Source organism: Seriola dumerili, unplaced genomic scaffold (genome assembly GCF_002260705.1).
Source record: "Seriola dumerili isolate Sdu_G_001 unplaced genomic scaffold, Sdu_1.0 BDQW01000110.1, whole genome shotgun sequence".
NCBI classification, from domain to species: Eukaryota; Metazoa; Chordata; class Actinopteri; order Carangiformes; family Carangidae; genus Seriola; species Seriola dumerili.
Genome location: NW_019174365.1, coordinates 332,624 through 352,434, shown reverse-complemented (window position 1 = coordinate 352,434; position 19,811 = coordinate 332,624). Strand labels below are relative to the sequence as shown.

Genomic DNA, 19,811 nt, shown 5'->3' with positions numbered 1-19,811 from the left:
TTTTATTCCTATCCTGACGTTTTTCTGTCTTAATACACTATGACCTTTTCATGCCTTATTATACTATGACTTTTCATTCCTTTCCATACTACCTTTTTATTTCTCACTATGTCATTTTAATGTCTTATTATACTATGACCTTTTTACGCCTTACTGTACATTGCATGTTTTCCCCGTGCCTGCGTGGACTTTCTTTGGGTACTCCGTCTTCCTCCCACAATCCAAAGACATGCACATTAGGTCAAGTCGCGACTCTTAAAACTTAAAATTCTGTGCTTGTATATGATGTATTTAACCATACATGCACCTGTATATATATGATAGACATATGTCTATCATATAAACCTATAATATTAACCAATTTACCAAAAGATGTGTTTCTATTATCAAGACATATATGTCAATGATATTGTTCCAATTTCAAACAGCTTTCATATGTAATTTTTACATATATAGGCTATGTTGTACATACATATATGATTTTACTTCATGTCTATATATTTCATATATGGAAATTCAACAGGTACAAATATTATATTTGCATTTGGGTATTTCTGAATGTAAATTCAGATCTTATATTTTAATAAACTGATGTGGCCCTCATCTGTAGACTGTCTGTTCTGTTTTGATATGGTTCTTGTGTAGGTGGTAATTGAGTTTAGTGGTGTTTAAGCCTGTTATGGGCTCTGTGGTATAATTTGGAAAGTACGGTTTTCTGATCCGTGTCCAACTTTTCATACCCAAACCATGTCCATGCAACAGAAGTAGCCCCTCTTTTAGGTACAAGCTCTTAATTTTGTCTTGGCTGGTTGGAGTCCTCCTGTTCAGAATAACCCAGTTCTGTGTCACATTTGTTTGTCTTGTCTTCATGCAAATTTCTTGCCATTTGGAAGAACACAAAGCATCCAAAAAGCTAAAAATATTACCATAGAGAGTAGTATTGCAACGCAATAAAGTTCATTTAGAGCATAATATAAAGCATAACATTTTTCTATCGTCAAACAATATATATCATCATAACATTACAAAAAACCGTTTGGAACAATTGAGAAGGTCTAAAACAAACATTTCTTTATGTAAATATCCATGTTTATTAGAACATTAAAAATGAAGACTTGTGTAATGTATCTGCACTTGTTTAAAGAGAAAAAGAAAGCAACTCAATGTTGGAGAAATTGAATAAACTGGTACTAATGGTACACAAAAAAACCACAAATGGCACAATGTCACACAATCATGACCATTTATAAGAATATTGTCTTGTTTTGCTGGTGAAAACAAAAATGTTGTAAAAGATCTTCTTTGACTTCTGTAACTTGTAGTCTCTGTATTGTCACAAAATATCAGGAAAAAAGAAAACATCTCAAAAAAGTTGGGAAAAAAATAAAAATCAATATCTGTATTTTGTGGAGTAATCCTTAGGAGACACCACTAGACCTCGTCCTTTTCTTGCTCCTCTGTACACTGTTTCAATAATGTCTATCATCTCCTGCTTGTCCTCCATTGTCCAGTTGATCTTGTTGTTGTTACCAGTGCCCAAATCAATCATGATGTGTTTGTTCCTGAGGAAAACCAATAACAATATGAGAAGGGCAATAACAATATAGTAACTGGTTAACTTAAATAATATTGACTTTAATAATCTAAGGACTGATGCTGTGATGCTGTCTTTACCTGAAAAAGAACATGACGGTGCAGGGGTCGTACAACTCGTACATCTTGTTGAAGTCAGGCACTTCTGTTATGTCCACCAGGTAAATAACAGCAAAATTCTTTACCTGTCAGAAGACACATAGACAAGTACAAAATTATAATGGTTAACTTTATAAACAGCAAAGTACGTTCAGTGCAACAGGCACAACCTCACAACTAGGAGGGGTCTGCTGCTGGGGTAAACAAAAGGCTGCTCTGTGGATTCTTACAAATTACAGTGCCTGGTTTGTCAGTTCATTCATTACATGACACTGTAACTGGCAACTTGATCACCAACATTGAAAAGTTACATTTTAGCCTTTAACTGATGCTGAGATACTGTCTCCTCTGTCTTTTCACTACCTGCAATTTCTCACCTTCACAGTGTTGTGGCTTTAAAACAACCAGGTAAGCTTAAATGTGCTTACACAAGAACATAGGTTATATCTTTAAGAAAATATTGCAAGTGAGCTTTTTAACAGCCTTAGTATCGGTCTAGAAATTATTGTTATAGTTGTAAAATCAGCAATAATATGCCATAGCAGTGAACACTTTGATGAAAATAATGATGAATCTTCAATCATTTAGCAGCCAATGTGATTGTCAAGTCAAATCATAAACTGTGATGATCCTGTGAACTTTACAGGGAAGCAATTCTAAAAGTTTATTAATACCACAACAGTTGCTTTGGAGTGTCATCAAAATTATCTGCAGGTGTAAAAATTAATAATACAAAAACTAATAATCTAGTATTTAATGCAACTGACAACAATTAGTCACTGTGGCAAAATTCACCTATGCCAATAAAGGAAAATCAATGATAGTAGTTCATTTATAACTCCAAGTGCAGTTTTAATAGTGCAAGTATGTGAAATTTAGTATTGTGTGTGAGCCTTTTGAACATAAAGTAGATTTTGTGATTACTACAACTTGTGGTCACTATATGAGTTATTTTCTGTCCTTGCTGATATTCTATAATATATGATATATGCCTGTAAGCTGTTAGTTGGAGGAGTGACAATGCACTCTGGTAACGCTCTGGTTAATGTTATACCCTACAGACAAGCAGACAGAAAGCCTCCTATTTACAAACACAATGTTCTTCTATGGTTATTATTCATGTGTTACAGCAGGTGATGCTATTGGGCATGTTAATACGGTTTAGACGCTGGGGGAGAGCTAATGCTAATGTTCTAATACACATGGTTTATGAGACAGATTGTATCCAAACCTTTTCAGCGATACTGTACAGGACTTCGTCCATTTTCATGCATGTGGGGTCCCAGTCGTGTCCGAAGCGGATCACGAGGACTCGGTCTTCCTCAGACAGGATGGCTTGGTCAACCTGCCAGCCATTATGAAGATGCGGTAGCATATACGACATCTTGACCCTAAGCTGTCGTTCCCCAAGCTGAAAACCAAAACATTTAGCTTTAGCGTCACATAAGTTGAGAGGCGGTGAGAGAAACGTCTGATTAAATCCCAGCAAAACCAGGATTTCAGCTCGTAGTGTGAGCAGGGATGTGCAGTTAGCCTGCTGATATTAGCGAGTAACAATTAGCGTTAGCTAGCCAAGGAAACGTCTAGAAGGGGAAAGAATAAACTTTACTAGACGGTAATTAACAAGAAGTCACACGGGGACACTTAGCTTACCTCGAAATACAAACGAACGTGTGTTATATGGCGAAATAAATGCTATGTGTAGCTTGTTAACCAGTGAAACCCCGGTGGCTGTTGCTTTGTATCCTTTTCGTCAGTAGTACGTTGTCGTACGCACGGCGTCACCAACGCGCGACAGCGGGCGCGATGTGTTTACGTCACATGCGTACACGCAAAGATTCTGTCTCTGGCACACGTTTTTGTTGTTTTTATGTCAACAATCAAAATATACTTAATATAATTTTTTACGTTCCAACATTTCTCCAGTCAGTACAATGGCCTTCATAGAATGGTCATAGTTATTTATAATTTAACTAAAAACTAAATATATATAACTGTCTCCTCAATGAAGAGAACTCACTTCATCTCAGCTATTTTCAGATAAAAGTTGTCTTTCTAATGCTATCCTCTCCTCGGGTCTTTCTTATTTGCAATTAGAAAAATTACCCTATAGTCAAAGAAATACAGAGCAATTATCTTCGCAAATCCTTGAGTAAGTTGAAAGAGGTCATTTCCTCAGACTGCTCATTTTGCAACAAACAGAAAGAACACTCAATCCACTTCATCCATGTCCCTGCATGCCCAATTCTGGGGAGACTTATCTTCACTGCCTTCTCTTGGCTGATAGAAAATCAAGAATCGTATGTTTTGTTTTTGGATTGTAATACTGAAAGGTGATGATGCCTTTAAACTTTTGTGTTATTTTTGGCAAGTTATAATGATTTCCAAGCCAAAGTGCAGACTTTATGTATAAATTATTCATCCACAGTATATATGCCAAAAATATATATATTTAAAATGAATTTGTTGCTTGAATTCCCTCCTTCCTCTCATCTTTCTCTCATCTATCCATATCAGACAGAAACAATGCATGGGTCAAACACTCCCACTGAATTTTAAATTGGAAGATGACCTATTTTAATTAGTATATAGATATATAGAAGTATAAAGAATACTTCTTACACAAGAAAGAGACATAAGACAAAACATTTATTGTTGTGCAATTCATTACAGTACAAATACACAGTACAATGAACAACGGTCCAAAGGTTATAGGAAAACTTTCCAGTCTATGACATAGCAGCATATTATGGCACTCCTTAGAGAGAGTATGAATCATCATTAGATATGTCTCAACCTATCCTTAATTTCACCACTAAACTACACAATCACATCACTGTGGTTCTGAATGGCCAAATGATTAACAACGTCCAACTATTTCATGTTAGACTATTTGGTCTAGGACAGATGATTGTTTAACAAACGATAGTGAAAGCCAATTTTGCAAAAAAATCCAGCATCTACTTCCTGACTACCATCAACACTGTAATCATCCCTTAAAGCTGATATTGGCATTTTTTTTAATTCTGTATGGCTGTTTCACATTGCACAACATCAGCCTTCAGCTTTCCGAACAAGTCTTTGAACAGGCATCAATCTAAATCTCTGCTGAAAAGAGACTCTTCCACCATGTTGGTTATACAGGTCTTCTGCTATACAACCACACCCTGTTCAGCAAAACAGTTCAATTCACATCCCATGTTGCATGAAACCTCTTTAGTCCAGCAGGTGGCATAAGAAACATTCACATATTTTCAGGAGACAAAATGACTCCACCAGTGGTTCTTTGAGCAATCCACGACGTCTAGAGAAACATATCCAAAGTCCATCGCAGTTCCATGAGGCAATATGAAAAATCCTGCACACAATAATGTCTTACAATCCCTGAGGAGCGCTGATGCTCGGCTGGAACAGACAGTGTTGGGATGAGATCGGGGCACGCAGTCGACCGCCGTGATGTACAGTTGATTGAAACTGTACTCTTGCAGCTCCTAGTCGGCAGGATGCTCCGGACACGAGCGATTCACCTCGAACCACTCGTCTATACACCTGAAACAGGAAGAGGAGGACAACAGGGACGTTTGTCTCTTGTGGTCAAAGGAAGATAAAAACTGAGCTGGATTTACATTTAGATATCGCAGTAAAATTTCTCTTTACTGATTTAGATACACTATCTAAAGATGGTGGTACTTTCATATTTACTCTACTTCCCAAAATGACAAACTAATCCTTTATATAAATGGTTAAATTGTAGTTTTTTTTAACTTTTATTCAAGTTGAGACTCCTGTCACACATTATACAAACAGGACAGAGAGATATTTGTTGGTTATTGTAATTATAAACAAACATATATTGTATCACTTGTTTTTTTTCATTACTGTCTAAGATGGGTGTCACCTGTTTGATTTGGTTTATTCACATTTTTAGGATTTCTACAAAAAGATTGGAAATGTTTTGCATTAACATCTTTTTATCTTTGGCCATGTGCAGAAGGGAGAGAAACAGGGAATAATTTCAAATAAACTGCGATACAATGCATTATGGTATCACTTGTTCTAGTTATGGTCTGTAAAGAAAATTAAAGGAATAGTTTGACATTTTGGATATAAGCTTATTTGCTTTCTTGCCCAGAGTTTGATGAACCACATCTGGTGTATTTTATCCATTTGCTCAACTATTTCAAACTAAAATCTATTTATTTGTGTTTTGTTTGTGTGTGTTAGTTACCCCTTATGGTAGATACAGAGGCAGGGCAGTCTGGCAATCGTGTCTCCCTGCTCCAGCTCTTCTAAACAGATGGCACATTCCCCAGAGTGTCTGGACAGGATGTCCTCTGAGAAAGACAATACAGAGACAAACTGAGCAAAGGGCTGTCTCGCACACCAAACCTTGTATCAAATGTTCAGTTCAAGCACTGAGTGCTGCATAACCATCTGTTTAACCTTTGGTACCAGAATATCTGAGCACAGATGAGAGCTGGTGTTTTCCTCTTACAGTGTGGAGTATATTTGCAGTCTGTTGTCAGGATAGGTTGTGTTTTTATAGAACGCAGTTTCAATTTTTTATTCTTTGTATGAAAATTCAGCAGTGTATTTCAAAAACAGGAAGAGAAAACTGAATCTCTGATCAGATAAAACCGAGATGAAACCGAGAACAGGTAACAACGGTTTTCTTTTCTGTGTCACATGTTAATCTGCATATTCAGCTGTGATAGGCCCAACAGTCAATACCTGAGGCCAAGGAGTAACTAAATATACATATATATATATATATATTTACATATATTGTATATGTACTGTATGTTTATGTTGCTGTACGTGTGTGCAACCTGTGTGTGTGTATGTGTCTGCACATGCATCAACAATTAAAGATGAATAGCAATCTACTGTTGTTTCTATACATGCAACACTGTCAAGGCAAGGGAGTCTCAACAAACAGAAAGTGTGTGTAGTGACACTACCTAGTGTCTACAGAGGAGATGTGTTTGCCTTTCTTGTGTGTGCACATATAGATGGGCGTGCACAATACAGGTGCTCACACAGTCAGTCTTCACGCCTATGAAAGGCTGCATAGTTGTGCAGCTGCGTTAGCTTTGATGTTTTCATGCTGCACCGTATAACATGCTGGTGCAGACACATTTATATGGATTAGGAGTTCCTTAAAAGATACTTTATCAATCTATCTGAAGACCATTTAATACAACACATTTTTAAATTCATTTTCATCCCCACTTATAGGAACAATATGGCAAAAGCTTTGACTAAGGAAGTGAAGTTTTGAGGTACTTACACTTGATTACTTCCTTCCCGTGCTACCTTATACTTCTACTCCATGATGTTTACGGAGGGAAATACTGTACCTTCTTTTCCATTAAGTTTATTTGGCAGCTAGAGTTAATAGTTACCTTGCATATTAAGATTAACAAACCTATAATGATCTTGATGAAAATATGATGCATATTTTGTGATTAAACTACCTAGCTAGTAAATTATAGTTATTAAACATAGGTCCATACCATTACAATGCAGCAAAGTAATGCATTAGAGGTAATAATCAATTATAATAATAAAAGCAAAAAACAATATTTTTTACACAAAATCTATGGATGAAAAATCACTCTTTGGATTTTTGAACTGCCTTCAGTTCAAGTCCACACTAACACATATGACCTGTGGTGTGGAGCTGCAAGTAAACAATACATCTATTCATTTTAAGGGGTCACAAAACAAAAACATTGGAAACCACAATAATATTCAATGATATAACCATTGTGGTACTGCTACCTTCTGAAGCACCTTCATTTACCTTTGCCAATGTTCAGTTTCACATGTTGTTTTGTGTGTCTATTTTAAGCAAAAGTGAATGGGTAAAACTGAGGACTGGGGGGTGTAACAGGTGGCTGTGGCTAAAAACCAAACACCATACACTTCAACTTTCAGAATCACTTGTGCACTTTCAGTCCTGATCTCTTACTGTTGTAGGTGAGGCGCGTTTTGCTGAAACACATGAGCAGATGCTTCTCTATTTCATCCGACGCCATAATCTTGGAGCAGACAGGACAGTGGAAGCCTGGGAGGAAAAACACAAAGACAAGAACATGAGGACCCAGATGTGCCGGCGTCTCTCTCGTAACCTTTTATTGATATGTACACAAGAGAGGGGGCGTGGGACTGCCTGCATGATCTGCAACAGTCTTTAACAGTCCCACAGGTCCTAACACCTGCATGCACTTACCAGCTCTCTGTCTGCTTTAAACAATCTGTAACAATCTGCTTACCAAATCATACACAATCTTTAGGTGTCTTTGCTGTGACCACATCCTCAAGCTGAGACGCTTCAGTATTTATTGCACTGTATCTGTGAATTTCTTTATGTATTAAACTAGATTCATTAATTCATGATTCGAAACAGATTCACTCGGCCTCCCGACCCTGCACATCTTCTCAGCTGCACAAAGATTAACAGGCCAGGAGCTGCTTGACCTGAGATAAGCTAACCTGCTGTTTAACGTTATAACACCGCGGTCAAGAAAAGGATAACAAATGCAACCTATTTGTAGGTAGTCATTATCTCTGCTGTGAACCTTATGTTTGTGTCATGTGTTTGTAGGGGGTGGGGTGAGGCCTGCACAGTCAAGATCACATGTATCTGATGGGCAAAGTTTATTGATGAGGTTACAAATGATTACACTTGCTCATCAAGGAAGTGATCTGTGCCAGTAACCAGAGGGGGGGGTTAGATCTTTTGCTCTTCAGTGACATGGATGTTAGAGGAGTCTAATGGTCCTGTTATGTTAGTTTGATGTTATGGTCTGGTCTGGAGACAACCCACCAGTTGTGAAACAGCTAGACTTGTGGATTCAGGAAGTTTGTGTGCATGTGTGGTGTGTGTGTGAGTGTGTGTGTGTGTGTGTGTGTGTGTGTGTGTGTGTGTGTCAGACAATGTGTAACCAGCAGGAAGCTCTTATCTGCTGACCTACATAATGCACTCTTCCCTCTTAGCAGGGGTGAAAAACAAGCCAGTTTTGCAAGTCAGAGAAGAAGAAGAAGAAGAAGAAGAAGGACTGCTGAAAACAGCAGTTCAGTGCAGCAGAGCCACCTGTGGCTCCATGAAAAGTGCAGAAGTGCTAAACAAAGGGCTCAGTCATCAGACAGTTAGAACTATATGCCAGGTATCACATGTCAAATGGAAAACTACTAAGCGGCTCTGACAACGCATGTGTTTACTCTTTATGGTTTCTTGTAGCAGTGTCATAAACATATGGTAGCAAACATGAAGTAACATGTTGACTCTAAACAAACAGCTGAAAAGAGCTGAAATATTACCGTTCTGCCACATGAGGTAAAGCATGGAAGTGGAATGACATAAGGGCAATAAAGTCTGTATTAAGAACAATGAACACTATAAATAGTTAAAGAGTTGGAGTAAAGTATGTCTGAACTCACTATTCTTTATACACAGGCAGTGTGTACTTCCGGAACAATGACGAAATCAGGAAATTAAAAATACCTTTAAAGGTAATAAGCAGTAACGTATTACTCGTAAGAATGTGACGTTTCCAGATGTTTTATAGGTTTACTGTTGGATTGAATTTACAACTCATGCGTTACAGTCTTACCTCCCAGCAGGTGAGGGGACAGGTGAGCCGGTAAAGACCCTATAAGCAGCCTGTGGCCCTCAGGAGGCAGCTGGCCCTCATCGTCACCATCCGTGCCATCGAGGCTCTGATTGAGTCCGTGAGACCCTGACCTGCCGCCGGCCGGTATACTGAGCCCGGAGCTGGTTGGCCCTGCACCCGTGTACCGGATCCGGGGGCCATCGGGTCCATTTGTGTACCTAAACCCCGCAATCCTTTCCCCGCCGCTGGAGTTTCCAGATGGGAGATCGGAGCTGGAATAAGCCCGAGTTCTACCATCAAATACAGGGTTGCTCTGTTTGGCCCCCATGCTGTCTCAGGTTTTCCTCCTCAGGGTTTTTGAGTGCGCTATAAAGTTTTTAGCCACGACACATGATCGCAGTGAGTCCTGAAGAGCTGACACCAACAAAGGAAATAAAACCTAACGCACGAACAGCAATAAAGGCGAGGTGATCCAACATCTCAAAGTTTCATGCTGCGCCCTGTGCGTAAAGTGCGCACTCACTGACGCACAACTTAATTTCCAAATGGTTGTTTTTTTGGGGTTTTTTTTTGGCAGAGCCCTTCCCTTTTTTCAACAATGGAAAATTAAAAAAAAAAAAAAAAAATCTCTTCAGTTAAACGTCCTCAGTTCCTCCGCTTCAGACGAACACATAAGCTCGAGTGTTGACCCCACAGCTCGTCTGGTTCAAGTTTGTTTTTGTGCTCAACTGTGTTCGTCTGGAAAGAAAAATAAAAGCAGGGATTGCCCTCCTCCCTCTGCGAGGAAGCTCCGTCAAACCACCCGAAGCCCACCAGGACAAGGTCAATTTGCCTTCAAAGTAAAAGTATTTAATTGTGCAAAAAAAACAAAATGACTGAAAAGTAACTGTGATGAAAGAATACAACTTTGTGTCTATAAAATAAATGCTCGGTATTATCTGGTACCCTATACTGAGCAAACCTTTATGTCTTTTCTTTAGCTATTACTTAAACTATTACCATCAATGCTTTTACTTCGAAGGCCTGATCATTGCTTCCGGTCTTGACCTCCTCAGACTTCAGCTTGACGCAGCCTTGAGTGGGCGCGTCAGGTGGCGAGTGACGTCAAGCCCAGTAACACCAGCGGGGCTGTTGGCACAGCGGCAGGTCACCAGTCCGCGGTGTGATATGAACGGCCCTCCATGTTGAGCGCTTTGTGTGCCATTAACTCCAGGCCATTAAGAAAAAAAAACACACACACACACACGCCTGTGGAACACTCGCTCTGTTCACACGGTTTATTGAACAATTTCACACACATCGGAGGGCAAACAGAAGATACACTGCATGAGAAACATTCAAAGAGGCAATAAAAAGACAAAAACATTTACAAGCCAAAGTAAACAGGCTAAAGATAAAGATAAATCTGATGCAGTCTCGCATGTGGATCGAGTGGTTGAAGGCGAGGGAGGGGTAAGGGGGGGGAGGCCTGAAGCATCGCAGTGCACTGGATGTGACATACAACAAACACACTGTCAGATTAGAAATTACAGGGTAGGCAAAGGGAGGCTGACGACAAATATTTTCTCTTCCCTGTGATATCACTCTGGGGTTTGGGTGTGCACTCGTTAAATTCATGGTCAGGCGAAAACCTCGAAAGAAGCAGATAAATTCAAAACAACACACGCAAAAAGAGAAGGGGGTTAATTTCAGGAGTGTATCTCATCAAGAGGGTAAACTGTGAACCACCAGCAACCAGGAAGACTACAGGAACTAAGAGTGTCATGTGACGACGAGACACCCAAACCAGGAAGGGCTTAAGCTGCAGCATGAGCCTTTGTTGTGATGGTCATATGATAGTAACACTGATTAAAAACGTCTTCATAAAGTGACTTCTAACTCTTGGAAACACTAAGAGACACACCTCCAAAAATATGACCCATGCTACTGTAAAGCTGCACACTTTCCACATGAGGAGCGAATGTGTGAAATGCTTTTGACTGTAACCTATACAACTATTATAACAGTGTGTTTAAAACAGGCTAAGACTGAGAGCTGCCTCACCTGACTTCCACATCACAACTACACATCCTCACTTCCCTCCTTCTTTCCCTCCATCAAGTGGAACGTTTTACCGCTCTTCGTTGCTAAAACAACCTCCTTCCTCGCCTCTTTTTGCGTCACTCCAGTTGCCTCACAGGCAGCCACAAACCGTCAGTTTTCACCCATTCATCTTTCATCTCGCTCTCATGTATCCTCCGTGCTAACAGCCACGCGGAGAAAGTAGGTTATCTGTCACATTCATCTCCAAAGCCACAGGGAAAGTGTGTATTGCGGTAACATCTGACTGTATTTCTGCATAACAAAGCCAGCTGAGGCCGATGTAATATTGCTGTGCTGTGGAACTTTAACTAACCAAATGGTGAATGATTATGATTCTTGCATTGTACATGGCTACAGCTCACGTAGCCCTAATGTCAGTGTGTGTGTGTGTGTGTGTGTGTGTGTGTGTGTGTGTGTGTGAGTGTGAGTGTGAGTGTGAGTGTGTTTTTAGTAGGGGGTCAACAAAGTGCAACAGAGTGCACTCTTTGGGAAGCAAAGCCACTGAGACATTCAAGAACATGGTGGTGCATTTTTAGCAAGTTGACTGTTAAGTATGTGTGTGTGTATGTGTGTGGGTGTGTGTGTGTTTGGATAAGAGTGTGTGTTGTTAAGTGTTTGGGCTGATGAGTCGAGGCCCTGGGCTCATAGGCAGCTCTGCCTCGGCTGCAGGCCTCTTCTTGGGGCTCATCACTGCTGGCTGACCCCCATCTGCTGTTGGTCGGGCCCCGGTTCCCCCTCCATGTCAGTGTGGTAATGCTCAAAGCTGTCGTCTTCTAGGTCTGGAAGACCCAGCAGCTAACAGAGAGAGAGAGACGGAGGAGGTTGTGTTAGAGACATTAGACATTACAGTGTGTGTATGTGTGCAAATGGCCCGATATAATTTGATGAATTTTTTATTTACTCCTGAAAAACACACCAAACACTGTTAAGGAATAGTCTGACTCTGAGGGAATGCTGAGAGCCAGATGCAGAGATTGATAGCACAGTATGAAGCTGCAGCACTTCTAAAGCTCACTAATAAAATAATGTTATTTCTCGTTTGTATAATCATCACAAAACCGAGGTTAGAAAAAGCAGCGTGTTGCGGTTCCATGTAGGGTAATGGGTGAGACTGTTTGTTGGCGGGGTGAAGTGACTTCCTGGAGTCTTGCCGTCACTGTAAGGTTGCCAGACGAGCAGCTGCGACCGCGGGGGAGTTACTGTGGCACTGATATAATGTGTGAGCTTCAGGTAGACAGCTTTTGTAACCTTAGAAGAGAGCCAGGCTAACTGTTGCCCCCTGTCGCCAGTCTTTATGCTAAGCTGTGCTAACCAGCATACAGACATGACAGTGGTATTATTGGGCTAGAGAGCAAATTAACCCAGTTCATATAATATATAACTATTCCTTTAATCTAAATCATGCTGTTTGCTAAATCTCTGTTCATTTGGAAAGACCTTAAAGGCAACACACAGAGAACATTTAATGGATATATGACTTTCTCCTTAATTTAGACTTGAAATAGGTGACAAATCCATCAATTATTGACTTGAGGTGGGGGTTTTGGTTTACATTAGGGGTATTTTCAGGTGTAAACTAATTATATTTGATAAACATTTATCTATTATTCATGTATTTAATCGGTTCACCCAGATTTGGGGTAAATTATTGCAAATCCCCTGTTCCATCTTTGAGGTAACCTAATGGATACATTATAGGATTGTAATACATTAAGTTGATTTAATGGATTATGAGCATGGTCTATGGGGTAAAAACCCTTTAAAAGTTACCAAAAAGCATGAAAGTTATCCCTGAACGTTCATTCTAACTAGGAGATAAAGGCCCTTTGTAAGATCTTAGAATAAAGTGATGATGACATCAGGTTAATTTTTAGGGAGTTTTGCTCTTTACAAACCTCTTAAACCACATTCCTTTAAAAAAATACATATTGTCAATAATATATTACATCCTAATTTAATTTATTCCTTAATTGGCCCATAAACATACTGTTAACAAAGCTGGATTCACATCATTATTAATAGATAAATAGGATTTAAAGATTCAGTTTCATAGTGATATGTGTGGAAATGACAACAAAGCTGAACTTGAACTTGAATACATTAAAGCATTTGTTGTTCGTTGTGAAAGAAGCCTTATATTCTAGGAATTCATATCATGGTCTATATCCTGCTCCGGTTTTGTATCATTAGCTGTCTGATAAGAAATAAGAACACGTCAGTGTTCAGAGAGGAGTTCGACATGATGTTTTGTCTGTAGCACAGAGAACAGAATGTATCAGGATTATAATAAACCCAGACACAGCAAGCAGAGAGTGAAAGAGTAAACTGTGACTCCCGGAGCTTTACTGCTCTTTGGTTCCTTACAGGCCTGAAGGACGTGAAGACCTTCTCCAGCACCTCCAGAAGAGTCTTCTTCCCGCAGGAGGAGATGTAGTCCTGGGCCAGCTGTAGAAAGGGAAGGCAGTCCTCACTCTCGCTCCACACATGCTACACACACAGAGAAACACACATAGATTAACAAACATCAGACCCATTGCATTATTTCCAAGCAGTGATAAAGGAAACGCTGCATAAACTATGTTAAGGGTGTACAGGTTTAACACTATACCAGGTGGTGCAGCGCTGCCACACCTGCTCCATCTATGTAGCCTCATGTGGGCTGTAGAGTGACATACAACTTACAGGAATTAATGAGTAAATACGGGCAACGCTGCACAGAAAAACTAGAGCAAAGCAATTAAACCGGTTGAAGAGACATTTCTTCAAGGACATGGAGCAAAAAAAGGCATGAAAATTATACAAACAGTGGTGACACTTTGCAGTGAGATACACAAAGACCTGGATATTTACCAAGGAACATAAAAAGAACCGACTGGGTTAATAACAAAGTGCTAGACGAAGCAAGTAGGTCTTTGATAAATTTAAATCAAGTTGTACATCGTAGATAATGATAAGTTACATAAGACAGGATGTTAATGAGCCAGTGTCAAATGATTAACTCCTATCTGAGTCTACATACTAACCACTTGCTCCATGAATCATCCAATCAGAGGCCAGAGGCTCAATAAACCAAAATCAAAACTAATCATGATTTCCTTTTTACACAGATACAATACAATAGCCTGTTCAGAGAAATGCATCATTACTTACAATGATTGGCTGATTCCCCTCATTACATACAATTATTGTGTCCAGTCTAGGAAAGTCGACCAGTATCCCACCAGTATCCCACCCAACAAGAAGCTACTGAGTCTGGGAATGCACCAGTAGTTCATGAATGACACAGTTATTCAGGAAGTCATTGTTCAGGACTTTGTGTTCCTTATTGTAAAGAGTTAAACGACAAGACAGCTGTTTTCTTAGACACACTCATTAGACGAACGTCCATACACACATGTGGCAACACTGTGCTTTAGTCGAGATAACTCTTTCTTACCTGGAGGCCTGTATAGTCTGAGCGATGTGATCGGTTTAAAACCAAAAGGCAAGGTCAGGAAAATATTTGCATCCTTATGGCCAATAAAACAGTGGTAATTGATGATAAATCCTTGATATCACACATAAAAGGTCGAGTTGGATTAAAATTAACGTCTTCATTAGTGGAAGTTTTGGGTGACCTCAAAGCACTTGCAGGAATTGTTGCTGTGGACAGGCCGCTGGCACAATTCCACTTTGTTTTAGTGTTGTTTAATTGGAGTCTAAAGGCCAAACTGTTAGGTTATGTATTAGGTAATGTTATTAGGGATATCTGGCCAAGTGTGCAGACTGACCTAGAGTAAATAACTAGCTGGTGTAAAACAAAGCAGATGCTCTCACTGTGTCAGTTGTAGTGGAAGTTTGGGTGATCCAGCATCTTGATAATTATCATTAGATTAGATAAAGTTCTTAAGTGTTTTCAGGTGAAAATGAATGATGTTCAGTTTCCGAACATCATTAGTATAATTACGCTTTGAATGTGTTTACATCAAAGGATTGTGATATGTTATGGTATTTTTAATGGGTTATATGCACAGTTTAAGGGGGTTTGAAAGGTAAGAAAACACATTAAATGTACAAAATGACATTACATGCATCCCATTTCTATCCTGAAAGGACCATAATTTTACCTCAGGTGCAAATTCATTGGGGATAACTAATGATAATAATGGACTGTAACACTTTAAGGTATTTTTAAATTGATTATATGCATGTGATAAAGGGTTTAGAATTAACTGAAAATAAAAGCATTTTTAAAGTGCAGGGATTCAGGGATGGTTTTCATGCATTTTGTGCCATTTTAATGGGTTTTTATTGTAAGTTAGTTTTAAATCCATTAGATGATTCACTAATTGTTCCATTAAATTCACATTAAAATACCTTAATTCCGTCATTGTTAATGAGTAAACTAATGGAATTTAAGGTTCAGTTTCATAGGGTCACACGAGAGTGTGTCATGTGAAAAAGGCGTGAAACAGCCTCAGGTAAAAGTGTTACTAGTGTTTACAGGAGTAGTGTCACGCTCTCCTGCTCTGCCTGTTCAGGGATGGTTGCTCCAGTATCACAGTGATGGATGGATTCTCCCATGAGGTTGTGTCTCCGCTGCACACTCCACTGTCTAACCGCACCTTTCAGCGAAGCCACTCAGATGAGCAGAGGAACATTTTCAAGGCCACACTGTAAATCCAATTGTTGTTTTTCAGCTGCTAAGCACTGTATGACCACATGACCTGGATTACTGAAAACTACTAAGACATACCCTGAGGGAAATTACAGAGCTGAGCACAGTGATGTGCAGCTGTATTGTTATCATGGTGGGCCTGATCTCACAGCGCCCTCTAGTGGACAAGCTGGTGCTGTGGGTGGCACACAGATCTGGGAAAAACAAGATAAACTGACAGGGAATGTGTGTGTGTGTGTGCGTGCATGTGCGTGTGTGTGTGTGTGTGTGTGTGTGTGTGTGTGTGTGTGTGTGTGTGTGTGAGACAAAGAAGGACGGGGGGGAGAAAGACAACATGTGAGACGTCCTGCTGATAGCAGTATTGATTGAGTAAGTGTAACCAGATCTCAAGAGTCCTGCAGAGAGACAGAGAGTTATTCTAGCTAATTTGAGAGTGCATAGCAGACAGAACTTGAATATGTGTGTGTGTGTGTGTGTGTGTGTGTGTGTGTGTGTGTGTGTGTGTGTTATTGTGTTGGATAGAAAACGGAGAGTTAAGAGGGAGATAAAGAGAAACAAAAAGAGGAAAGAGCCGGCTCTGAAGAGAACAAACCACATGATGTATTTATATACTTGCATTTTGTGCATATGACTGTGCTATTTAATCCTTTGCTGTGTTGTCTCCCTGGAGCGATATTCTTACTGTGATGGATTTATAATTTTCTGGTTTTGATCAGGAGCCATGGAAAGCCCCTGCTTTAGCAACCCTGCTCTGCTGTCTGTGGGACAGTCCAAACCAGGCCTGCAAACACATAACACTGGCACGCGTGGTGTGACATAATGTGTTACTGACTGAACAGACGCCCTGGCTCCTGGGTCATCTCCATCTGCTACCCGCCCTGTTAGCCCCTGTCACTGAGCAGGAGGAGGGAGCAGGGCGGGGTCTGGCCTCAGGAGCTTTAGGGCTCATAACACCACCACTGCACCACACCGGTATAGGATGTAGCCAGTGAGCTGTGTCAAGACAGTCTGTAGATGATGAGAGCAGGAGCTCATATTCTCAGTACTGTTTCTTGGAGTTTAGGGAATTTTAAAAATCAACAACAATTGTAGACAAATTGCATGTGGTGTTTTTACGGCTGATTCTGATATTGCCAAAGGCTTTTAATGTGACTGTTTTAAGCAAAGAAAGGTAAATATAAAGGGATTTTCCCACCATTTCAGTGTGAGGAATACTTAGAAACATCATTTAAATTATCATGTGGGGAGATGAAATGAACTAAACTATGAATTAAAACTATAAATGAAAGAAAATATGACTGAACAGTTAAATCAATAGATTTAAAATCATTTAAAAGTAAATGTTACAGATTTTATTTGTGTCTAGGCAAACATTATAAGTGGGGTTTCGCTGGGATCATTTGTCCTGGATCAGAGCAGAAAACTGGCACCAATTCCTTCAAAATAAAGCTGTGAAAATGCGTTCCTTGTTAAATATTTATTGACTGTCTGCAGGACATCAACCTCCAGAATCTTATAAGTCAGTGGATTAACTATGGAGAGAAGCGGCCTATCTGAGTTTGAGCTTTTTGGCAACAAGCACTTTCTTTCATGGCTAAAAATAAAAAAAAATAATGTAATGACAGTTAAGGAGAAAATAATAAATGATTTTCTTCTTTGATCTGCAGAAATATATATTTATTTTATTTTGTTGCTTTTGTTCTAAATGCAACACAGGATAATTGTCTGTAAGACTTTTATTTTGAAAGTTATAGGCCTCATGGTTTTCTAACCTGGCTAGCATGATGGTGTTTCAGAGGGTTATCGCATTTGATTATGATGGAGGAAAAAACACCATCGACAGAGGAATTGGAGGTGGGGGGTGGGGGGCACTGAAACTGAAATGACATCATCGCCTCCCCTCCTGGCCAAACCCCCTCCCCTTCCCTTCCCTTCTCCCATGTCCATCAGCTGGAAAACCGGGAGCAGCAGGGACAACCCCACCTCCACCCACACCTATAAGAACACACACATACACATACGCGCGCGCGGGCACACACACATACACACACACACACACACACACACGCTAGAGGCCTTGCAGAAGCTCACTTACGAAACTGTCGGTGCCTCCGGGACACAGCACGTAGAAGGAGACGCCGGGCTCTGCGTAAAAGTCCAGCCGCCTCTCGTCGTCCTCCTCGGCGAAGATGAGGTCGAACGGGTTACCGGAGCACCACTTCTCCGCCGCCTCCACCAGATGCTTGAACTCCATCCTCTGTTATCTGGTCTGCGGTGTCCCTGGCTCCGGAGCTTGATCTCGATCTCTGTGGCCGTCACGGCGATGATGCTCAAGACACAAATAACAGCTGATCGGACAGCAGCATCAGCAGCCTCCACTACCGCATCTCCTCTAGCGCACCGTCTGCATGGCCCGGGAATAGAGATAGCCTAACACTGTTGGTGCATAGAGCCTACCTGGTCTGGTGCTCATTCGTTCTCAAAGCCCCATTCCTCTCTTCCTCCCCACGTTATGAAATCAGCCCGTCGGTCGCATACATGCATACGCAGGAGGACGCTGGAAAAAACGCGATGACGAACTGTGGAGCCGGGCAGCCGTCCATATCTGAGGCGCTGTATAGGCCTACTCCCAACTTTCTCACTGCAGGCGAAATGAGTGTAGTGATCATTTTACCTACTGACATCATGAAGGAGGCACGAAATCAAACAACAGACGAGTTGTTACAAGAACATTACACAAGGACACAGTATAAAACATTATCTAATAAATGACAAATTCTGACATATTTTTATCTAAATGAGTCATTGAAGGATCACCCAAATCACAAAGGCATTTTCCCACATAACTTTATTTTTATAGTAGCTTATCAAAAGCTTGAACTTTAAACCCCAGTAATATTTATAATAATTTGATACATGGTTTCACACAGCTGAGACACATCTGCTGATAATGGTCACAAAATCTGATTTTGAGTTTATTAAACTTCAATTTCCACGGCGAATAATGATCAAGGTCTTGAATCTTGAATGATTTACATATGTTATAATGTTCTAATAAAACTTTAATCAAACAAAACAATCATTTCAAAGTGATCTTCTACCCTCTTATAATCATTAGTATCCTGTGAATACGACCAGTGTAACAGGCTCTAGCCTACGTTTAGTGGTACATTCATTTCCATTATGGCTGCAGAGTAGGCTGACTCTGAAAACCTGCAAAAGGATGTGAATCATCACTAAATCCACTGATGGAAACCATGAGCAGTTCAACTATCGTGTTGTTTTTGTTTACTGAAGACTCCTGAAAAAAAAATTAACTTCGTGGGAACCACTTTTCTACATAAACTCTCTGTCTGCAGTGTTTACAGGAATCTAGGCTGCTGCCATTATCATGCTTCCAGTCTGACCCTCCCTGCCTGCTCCCAGGAGCCCTCACCACCAGAGGGCGAAGGAAACCAACTCTCAGTCCCGTGTCGGCGCTGCGTCAAGCTGCAAACACACAGCTGCACAAGGACCGGAGAATTTGAGCGAGTGTCGCCGTCAAAATAAAATCGTGATTTGGCGAAACAAAGGAAGATCCATATCCAACTTCATATTAACTAAATAAAGTTTAATAAAGTGACAGACCATGATGTAGTCTAAACAAAGTCCACACACAGGACTAGAATCTGTCACTCCTAAATTGACTGTCAGGTCCTTTACTGAGCAATAGTACCAGACTAAACTAATCATAAGTTGTCGATGCTTCAGTCACATTTGAG

General features: G+C 40.3%; 3 protein-coding genes across 4 annotated transcripts; all 3 read right to left on the bottom strand.

Annotated features, from left to right (window-relative positions):
* Positions 1-1,047: 1,047 nt before the first annotated feature.
* Positions 1,048-3,470, bottom strand: txnl4a (thioredoxin like 4A). The gene is made up of 4 exons (XM_022747610.1): positions 3,346-3,470; positions 2,924-3,103; positions 1,675-1,778; positions 1,048-1,562 (listed from the first exon to the last, which is right to left on the bottom strand). Exons 2-4 carry the CDS (start codon positions 3,074-3,076, stop codon positions 1,391-1,393), a joined length of 429 nt encoding a protein of 142 aa, XP_022603331.1. The 5' UTR covers positions 3,077-3,103; positions 3,346-3,470; the 3' UTR covers positions 1,048-1,390.
* Positions 3,471-4,322: 852 nt separating this feature from the next.
* On the bottom strand, positions 4,323-10,069 carry LOC111223453 (E3 ubiquitin-protein ligase ZNRF2-like). Its single transcript, XM_022747609.1, has 4 exons — positions 9,312-10,069; positions 7,667-7,762; positions 5,921-6,026; positions 4,323-5,241 (listed from the first exon to the last, which is right to left on the bottom strand). Exons 1-4 carry the CDS (start codon positions 9,637-9,639, stop codon positions 5,184-5,186), a joined length of 588 nt encoding a protein of 195 aa, XP_022603330.1. The 5' UTR covers positions 9,640-10,069; the 3' UTR covers positions 4,323-5,183.
* A 491-nt stretch (positions 10,070-10,560) lies between these two features.
* Positions 10,561-18,577, bottom strand: mturn (maturin, neural progenitor differentiation regulator homolog). Of its 2 annotated transcripts, XM_022747329.1 has the most exons (4): positions 18,508-18,573; positions 18,146-18,379; positions 13,758-13,880; positions 10,561-12,188 (listed from the first exon to the last, which is right to left on the bottom strand). In XM_022747329.1, the coding sequence occupies exons 2-4, from the start codon at positions 18,302-18,304 to the stop codon at positions 12,081-12,083; spliced, it is 390 nt and encodes a 129-aa protein (XP_022603050.1). In that variant the 5' UTR covers positions 18,305-18,379; positions 18,508-18,573; the 3' UTR covers positions 10,561-12,080. The 2 variants fall into 2 exon arrangements, with proteins under 2 accessions (XP_022603050.1, XP_022603049.1); XM_022747328.1 differs by having other exon boundaries at positions 18,146-18,577.
* Between the last annotated feature and the right edge of the window lie 1,234 nt (positions 18,578-19,811).